Raw genomic sequence first — 8,675 nt, 5'->3', positions numbered from 1 at the left:
CTGGCCCCTGGCTCCCAGCTCCCTGCCTGTCCTTCCTCAGGGCTCCCAACTCGCTCCTCCAGGCAGAGTCAGGACAACAAGAGCCCGACAGTAAGCAGGGCTGCCTTTGGCCCGCTCGTTCAGCTGGGCAACCTGGGCTCCATGCTGACTGATCTCCGCTTTACAGCTGAACACCAGCCAAGGGCAGTGCAGAGCTCAGCCAAGGGCGGTGCAGAGCTCAGCCAAGAGGCTGCTCCAGGGGGCTTCAAACCCAGGTCTGTCTGACTCGGGAGGCCATGCTCTGGATCTCTGTTTGGGTAGATCCCACCCCGCAGGGCGCTGTCCCCGTCCTCCCCTGTCTCGGGGCCCCCACGGAGGCATACCACTTCCCCTCGCCGGATGAAAAAGGACCCCGTGTCCGTCTTCTGGAACATCCTAGAGGTGACCTCTGTCCGCAGGCCTCGAGGACTGTCCAGGGCCCGAATGTCCAGGTTGGAGCGGATGCGCTAAAAGGGGGCAGGTTATTGATGACTTGGGAGGTGGGCCCAGACCCACCCACCATGGCCTGGCTGCCTGAGCTGCAGTCTTATCTGCATGGAGGCCTGGGTGCTGGGGGGTCATGGGAGCAGAGCCTGCAAGAGCCTGGGACCAGGCCCAGGGGGCTCCTCAGAGACCACAGGAGACCCTTCTGCTCTTCCATCCTGTTTCCCAATCCTCTGTCATTCAGCCATCTCTCCCACCCGCCCCCGCCGCCCTCGGACCCTGGAGCCCGCACTGGCCCTCACGTTGAAGGCTTCCTGCAGCAGATCCACAATGTTGGACGAGTCCTCCTGCAGCACCCCCAGTGAAGAGACGGGGAAATACGACGACAGCCTCTGTGGGGGAGAAAGTCAGGCCCGGGGCTCAGCCTCTGATGAGCGTCATCACTCTGGATGGAGACAGGAGCTCTGGGGCTCACCCACTTTGCGGGTGGGGGACGCTCTCAGCTCCCGCCTGCTGGGGAGTGGGGTTGGAGGATGGGCACATGACCACCTCTTCCCACCAGGGCCCATCCGAAGTTTTTGGAAGGAAAGAAAGGAGGGTGGAGGTGGGTGTGTCTGAGAAGCTCCATGGGTCCCTCCCCCGGCCCAGGGAGGCCCAGCCCCTCACCTCATAGTAGCTATAGGAGTAGTTGGTGACGGCGAAGATGGGGATGATGTTGTGTTGGCCGAGCAGGCGCACCAGGGTGGGCACCGACGGGTAGTCCTGCATCTTGTACTGGGTGTAGGTGCCCGTGGGGTCCAGGTGGCACTCCTCGTCATTACGCCTCATGATGCCGGCCAGCACGTTGGCCCCGTCGGCCTCGTAGTGGAAGGCCGACTCGGTGGAGAACACCAGCAAGTGGGTGCTGTCAGGGCGCCAGCCAATGTCACTCTGGGGAGGGCAAGAAGGGGGTGCCCGTGGAGCAGGCGGCCTGCTGACGGCAACGTCACAGCGCCGCACACCGCCACGGTGAAGGCGCACCCCAACGCTGCGCTCAGCAAGGACTCGGGATTCACAGCCTCCGTCAGCAACGCTCATGACAAACAGCGCTGGGAGGATGACCGGGGTGGGGAGGGGACACAGAAACCAGCCATGGGGAGCGGGAAACGGACGCAGGGACTGTGCCCACAGCGGGCACCATGCAAGATGGGAGCCAGTTTCAGCCAGCTGTCCCCTCAAGGCCTCAATCACTCTGCGAGCATCTCTCAACTGCATAGAAAAACGGACACCACACAACATTCAACAAAAGACTTAAAACAGGGACAGCAGCGCGTGGCCACTTGTTTGAGAAATACATAGGGTGGCTTTGGAAACCGTGTGTATAAAAGCAATAGGTGGGGGAAAAAAGGGCAGAACTATAACATGCACTGATTTCGACTACATAAGGGAATGATACACGCTGGCGGGGTAGCAAGCAGCTGGCTCTCTCTGTAATGGTGGTGGAATTATGGGTAATTTCTGTTCTTTGTTTTCCAAATTGTCTATAACATCAGTGCATTATTTTTTAAATGAAAAAATTGATGCACACGTAAAAAGTGCCCTCCTCTAGCACAGCTGGAGATGGGTATTAGCAGGGAGCTTGGGCTCGGGGCACTTAAGATTCCAGAACGCCGAGGCTCAGGTCCGCCTTGGTGACCAAGACAAAACCAGGGTAAGACTGCTCAGGCCCCAACACCTCTAAACTTGGATTGGAATTGAGGGTCCCCCAGAGGGTCTGAGCTTGTCTGAGGGTATGGGGGCCCCAGCCTGGCACCAGAGCAGGCCAGTGGGCAACTCTTGACCTTGTAGAGAAACACAGCCCTGGTCTAGGCCGGAAGGAGCCTCCCAACACTCACGGTGCACACGGCCGTCTGCAGGATGGCATCAAAACCTCCTTCCGGGGCATCCAGGTTGCCTGAGATGCGCTCCCCCTTCAGCTTATTCCGGAACTCCTCCACGTCTTCCGTCAGGCTGATGACATTCTTGAAGGAGAAGGGGGGGTCGCTGTTGGGCCAGGGTTCCTTCAGCCTGGGAAGGTGGGAAGGGGAGTGTCAGGGAGAGAGAAAGTCAGGGAAGAAGACCCCCATGCCCTGCACCCACTGTCCTTGCGGACCACCCCCTTGGCTCAGTGCAACCCCAAGATTTTCAAAGTGCCTGGGTGGAGAGGAGGCGGGCCACCTGGCCAGGACCACTGTCCACTCGGTCGATCACTCACTTCTCAGGCCTCATGTCTGTCTGAGGGACGCTGACTTTGTCCACGAACTTGCCAAATCCTATTGTGTAGTCGCTGGTGAGCTGCCTCAGGACCTGAGCTGGGCATCAGTAGGAAAGACAGGGGACAGCTGAGGGTGGGACGAACGGAGAGAGTAGCAGGGAAGCAGACGCACTGCCACGTGTAAAAGAGAAGCCGGAGGGGATTATCCACGTGTCAACCCCGGGCGGCTCTGTGACAGCCTCGACGGGTGGGATGGGTGGAAGGTGGAGCAGGCTTCAAGAGGGAGGGGGTCATATGTACACCCATGGCTGATTCATGTTGGTGTATGGCGGAAACCAATGCAATATTGTAAAGCAATATCCTTCAATTAAAAATAAATAAACTTTTTAAAAACAAAAAGAAGGGGCAGCTGAGTCCCAAGAACCCCACATCTACATAGGTGTTGGGGGCTAGTTTGGGAAGGAGGAAGAGGAAGAATAACTTAATAACTTAACATCAATGCTCTGCATGTTTGGCATCAGTTCGTGCACACAGCAGCCCTGTCATTATTTACAGATGAAGGGAATGGGACTCAGGGGACCTGGAGTCATGCATGCAGCCAGTTGGAGGGGGTGGGTGGGGAGCTGGACCAGCCATCTGTTAAGCTCGGACTTAACAGCCTCATAGCAGCTGGGACCCTCCTTGTCAAGATCAGAAGAGGGCATTTCCTGGCGGTCCAATGGCTAGGACTCTGGGTTTCCACTGCAGGGGCAAGGGTTTGACCCCTGGTCAGGGTATTAAGATCCCACAAGCCACATGACACGGTGCAGCAAAAAAAAACAAAAAGGACCAGAGGGGGTCTGGGGCCCACCCAGTGGGGCCCTCCCTCTGTACTGCTGAATGGTTATTGGGGGTCTGGCCAGGACTCTCCTCTGAGAATGGTGAGAAGGAGTTCTTGGGGTGCTCAGAAGTCCTGTCCTTCCTTGAGGAGTAGGTATAGCTAGCCTGAGCCCTGGCCTCCTGAGCAGCTGGGGGCAGGGGGCACCCTCTCCATGCCCCGAAGTCTTCCGCTCCATACCCAGATCTTGCCCCATCTTCTTGAGGTTGTCCAGATCATCAGACATGGAGTTGGAGAAGTCCATGAGGATATACAGGTCCATGGGGCTCTCCAGGGGCTCGAACACCTGCAGCTCGAAGTGCCGCTCCTCGCCCGGCCGCAGCCGCACCCGCAGCGCCTGGGGGGACACCTGGCTGCGGCGCAGCGTGGTGTCAATCTGCCTTTCCTGCGCCCAAGGGAGGGGGACAGCTGGCTGGAGGGTCTCTCCAGATCTAACGGAGACCGCTCAGCTCAGCCAGGGGACCCCATAGCACCCCATAAGCAGCCAGCCTTGAGTTTGCCTCCCCCGACCCCTGACCCCAGGCACCTCCGTGATCTCGAAGCTGCTCTCCATGACCACCACGCTCTCCAGCCGGCAGCCGGCAGCCAGCAGCTCGGCCTGGGTGTTACAGCGCCGTTCCTTGAACACCTGGCCAGAAGGAGACGGGGTCAGGGGGCACTGCCTGTCCCCGCTGCTGTCCTAACCCCAGATTTACGCCCCTCGATTTTCCTGAACCCTTGCCCGTTCTCCCACGCCCACCTGGCCCGAGGCTGGGCCGAGGGTGTGGCAAGTGTGACTTGGCCAGAGCCCAGGGGTGGGGCGCGCGGCTGGGGAGGCGGCCGGGCTGGGCAGCAACACACCTCGTCTGTGCAGTAGGCGCAGTCCTTGTCCACGCGGATGCACTCAGTACAGCTCTTCACCTGGGCCTTCTTGCAGCGGTTCGCTGCGGAGCAGAGCGGGGTGGGCCCACTGAGATGGGTCTCACCCAGGGCCAAGCCCTTCCCTTAAGCATCCTCATTTGAAAGAGGTAGGGACTCTCTCCCAAGATACAGAGGGAGAAACAGAGGCCAATGGCTATGTGGTTAGCAACCTGCAGAGCCAGGTCTCAAACTGGGACTTTCCACCCAAGTCTGGAGGGAAGGAGGGTGGGGGCTGAGACGGAGGCGCTGGCCCATTTGCTGGCGGGGACACCCTAAACAGCCCCACTGGCCGCTCCTCTGGGATTGTGTTTCGTTGATCAGTGTCCCTACTGCCAAGCCTATGCCCTGCACATGGTGAGTTTTTAATAAATAAAGGAGGTGAAACTTCAGTTTCCCCAGAGGTTGGGATACCCTCTGGTTTTGCTCAGTTAAAATCACAGTGAGGACCTGCTCGCGCTGGTGGGCGGGGCCCCTGGACTCAGGAAAAGGAGCGCTGTTAATGTTCAGCAGTGTCTCCGGCGAGGGCAGGGAAGCCCTGACTCGCAGCATTTACCGATCTCCAAAGTATAAACGTTCCCACCACGGACTGCTTTGAGCTGCCAGCCATGGCGTCCACGGACAGGCACTATTCTATCAGTAGGAGCCCTTTGCAGACTGCAGACACTCAGAGGGCCGGTGATGATCACCTCCCTCTCCTTCAAATTCCCATAAGACCTTTCAACTCCGCTGTCCAGGCCTCAGCACACCCCGCAAGCGCCTGCCTTCTCTGAGTGGATATCTTTTCCCTCCTTTAGACCAAGTCTCGTTGCGCTTCCCTTGGGCCATGCAGCTCAGGATCATGGCTCCGCAGCCCTTGAAGTGGGTGATGGCTGTTTGTTGAGTGGCTGAGTGAGGGTCTGGGCAAGACAGAGAGCCTCCCCCCACACCCTGCTACCTTAAGGGCAGTGTCTTGAAAGTTGAGGCCCCGCCAAGAAGGGTGCTGCAGGGGTGTGTCCGACTCACCCACGTGCCCGGGGAAGCTGACGCTCAGCAGGGCTGCCAGCAGCAGCCTGGTCCACGGGCTGGGATGTGGCCCTGCCATCCTCCTCTTCCTGTAAAACACCCACAATTGACACACGATGCCTGACAACCCTGGTCCACGTGTCAGCTCAGTGGGTCCTCTTCAGAGCTCCACTGTTCCCACTGCACAGATGTACAGACTGAGGCTCTGAGAACTTTAGTGACGTTCTGAGGCCACTTGGCCTACAAGTGGTAGGGCCCAGGACCCCTGATCCCTCTTTTCCTCTGCCCCCTTCCTTGGCATCCCTAGAGCGGCCAGATGCCCTGTAGGCCTACGCCCTGCCAGGGAGGTCCCCACCCTCTCACCACTGAGGACTCTAGGCTCTGAGCTTGTCCCATTTGCTAGGCCTTTTGTACTGGGCTCCCCGGAGGGCAGACCAGGGATTTTTCCACCCTTGCCTTTCAGACCCCACTGGGTTGCGTCAGGCTTGGCAGGGACAGGGCCACCCTAGAGGGTCCTGGCCCGCTTACTTGCCCTTCGGTGATGGGATACAGCCCAGGAGGAGGGGGCCCTCCGCAGTATTTGGGGCCTGGGGAAGGGAGGACATGATTTGCTACTCAGCTAAGTTCTGTAATGGCTGCTTGGCCCATCCGAGGGCGTCCCCTCACCTGTGCCTGCCCGAGTTGAGTGGGGGGATCCTGAGCAGGTCACCCTTTCAAAAGTTAGCCTGGAGGGGGATTAAAAACCCCTGCAGCCCACTCATACACACACACACTGCCAGCCACCCCAGGACACCCCATCTGCCTTTGCTTCACTGTTTTTTTTTAAACGATTTATTTATTCATTGTTTTTGGCTGTGCTAGGTCTTCCTTGCTCCATGGGCTTCTCCTTAGTTGCGGTGCTCAGGGTTCTCCCTGCGGTGGGTTCTCTGCTTAGGGGTCCCGGGCTCTAAGGCACAGGCTCAATAGTGTGGCACACAGGCTCAGCTCCTCCTCGGTGTGTGGGATCTTCCCAGATCAGGGATCAAACCCGTGTCTCCTGCATTGGCAGGCAGATTCTTTTACGACTGATCCAGGGAAGGCCCCTTTGGTTCAACTATTAAAATATCTCAAGTCATTCGTGACCTTCTCAGTGACATCCCTGAGAACATTTCAAGATGGACAGCCTGCTGAAGAGAGAGGCTGGCCAGAGGCACCTGGCCTGGCAGAGCTGAGGGCAAGAGTGACCACCCCGGCCACTTTCTCCAGAGCCAGTCACCCAGCAGCCCAAGACTAGGCCATGCCTACTGGCCCTCATCCTTGGCTTGTGGGGCAGGCACACCCCAGGCTCTGGGGAGACCCGAGGGGCTGCAGGAGGGCATGCCTCCATCTCTCCGAGGCGGCCACCAGGAGCTCCAACACATCTGCAGGCAGTCAGTTGGGGAGGAGCCCGCCTCTAGGAAGGGCCTGGGGTAAGGGTGCCCCAAGCCAGCTGAGGAGGGCTGCTTCTTGGGGAGAAATGGTTTTCCTGCGGCCTTGGGGCACAGGCACCACACCCACAGGCTACACAATACTGGCTGCTTCCCCGGGCCTCCCTGGGGCACCATTACACATGTAGGTACAGGCACTTCCCAGCCGGGCTCTTACTCACTCTCCTGTGCCCACAGGCTGGGCACACAATGGGCAAGTGCCCAGCATGTCACGTACATAATTGCCATTTACTCTGCATAGGAACCAGTGGGGGAATGACTGCCTGATCCCCTTTGTCCAGATCAGATGGGGCAGTGCAGCAGCAGCCCCCCTGCCCCATTTAACCTTCACATTATATTCAGAGACTAAAACAGCAGCAATGCACACAGAGTGTTGTGTTTGACTCAACTTGTGTTTTTAAAAGTTTTTTTTTCTTTTTTAAGGCTGAATCTTGCAGCATGAGAAATTTTAGTTCCCCAAGCAGGAAATTAACCTGTGCCCCCTGCATTGGGAACACGGAGTCTTAACCACTGGGCCACCAGGGAACTGCCTAAAAAGCTTTTTTGTTTTTGGCCACACCAAGTGACTTGTGGGACCTTGGTTCCCTGACCAGGGATTGAACCCAAGCCCGGACAGTGAGAGCACCGATTCCTATCCACTGGATCACCACTGCATGCATGCTCAGGCACGTCTGACTCTTTGCTACCCCACAGACTGCAGCCCGCCAGGCCCCGCTGTCTATGGGAGTTTTCCAGGCAAGAATACTGGAGTGGGTTGCTATCTTCTCTTCCAGGGGATCTTCCTGACCCAGGGATTGAACCCGTGTCTCCTGCATTGGCAGGCGGACTCTTTACCACTTTGCCACCTGGGAAGCCCTGGACCACCAAGGGACTCCCTAAAAAGTTTTCAAAGTAGTCATTGGTGGGTGAAAAAATAAGATCTCACATAAGAGTTAGGACTGTGGGCTTCCTGGGAGACGTGACTGTGGCAGCATGGGCAGAGCCCTTGGGACACAAACTCTCCAGGCTACTCTGGGTCCCACCAGGCGCGGGGCCTTTTTACGTAGCAGCTGGACCCGGAAGTGAGTGCTTGCCACCCACTGTTATCACATAGCGGCACACCCAGTCTGGCAGGCTTGGGACATACATACTCTTGGACACATGCTATGGCCCACATAACATGGGCTCAGTGTTCTCCTGATACCTACCCCATGGGAGCCCCCGCTTGGCACGTCCGCACCCACCCTCCACCGCTCTCTTCCCTCCTGCTTCCCTATCCTCTGGCCCCTCTGCTGCTCTATCACCCGCAGATTCAAGGCCAAGGAAACAGACAGATACCCCTTCCCCACTGTCCCTCCTGCTCTCCTTTACCCGCTCAGCCCCCGGGGACAGAGACCCGCAGCCTTCACTTCCAGCTGTGGTCCGAGGCAACCACAACCCAGTCCAGCCTTGGGCTCAGGGTGTGGCCAGGCCACTGGGGAGAAGGAGCCCAGGAGGAGCCATCTAGAGGCCCCCACCTACAACGAGACAGGGCCACCCGGGGCTGAGGGGGTGGGGACGGCGGGGCTGGCCCTGGAGGAGGTCACAGTGGTGGGCCGTGAGGTCAGGAGGGCTTCCTGGAGGAAGGGTGTCCTGAGCTGACTTTGGGAGCAAGGCAGGCGTGTGCCCAACCAGGAGGAGACGAGAGTCAGGGAGTCCCCAGACCCCAGATGGACGGTGGCACCACCCAGCTAAATCGGAGGGCCTCTGCCTCTAG

General features: G+C 58.4%; 1 protein-coding gene across 2 annotated transcripts in view; it reads right to left on the bottom strand.

Annotated features, from left to right (window-relative positions):
* ITGB4 (integrin, beta 4) overlaps positions 1-8,675 on the bottom strand; it is a 33,352-nt gene that overhangs the window by 23,334 nt on the left and 1,343 nt on the right. For both annotated transcript variants that reach the window (XM_010856178.1, XM_010856179.1), the window contains exons 2-10: positions 5,475-5,563; positions 4,413-4,495; positions 4,099-4,200; positions 3,753-3,957; positions 2,696-2,792; positions 2,337-2,508; positions 1,129-1,392; positions 765-854; positions 363-485 (exon numbers count right to left, since the gene is read on the bottom strand). In XM_010856178.1, the coding sequence (XP_010854480.1) occupies positions 363-485; positions 765-854; positions 1,129-1,392; positions 2,337-2,508; positions 2,696-2,792; positions 3,753-3,957; positions 4,099-4,200; positions 4,413-4,495; positions 5,475-5,553 (1,215 nt within the window). In that variant the 5' untranslated portion in view covers positions 5,554-5,563. The remainder of the gene's footprint in view (positions 1-362; positions 486-764; positions 855-1,128; positions 1,393-2,336; positions 2,509-2,695; positions 2,793-3,752; positions 3,958-4,098; positions 4,201-4,412; positions 4,496-5,474; positions 5,564-8,675) is intronic.

This window comes from Bison bison, unplaced genomic scaffold (assembly GCF_000754665.1).
Source record: "Bison bison bison isolate TAMUID 2011002044 unplaced genomic scaffold, Bison_UMD1.0 scf7180017864371, whole genome shotgun sequence".
Classification (NCBI taxonomy): Eukaryota; Metazoa; Chordata; class Mammalia; order Artiodactyla; family Bovidae; genus Bison; species Bison bison.
This window is presented reverse-complemented; position numbering and strand designations above follow the sequence as displayed.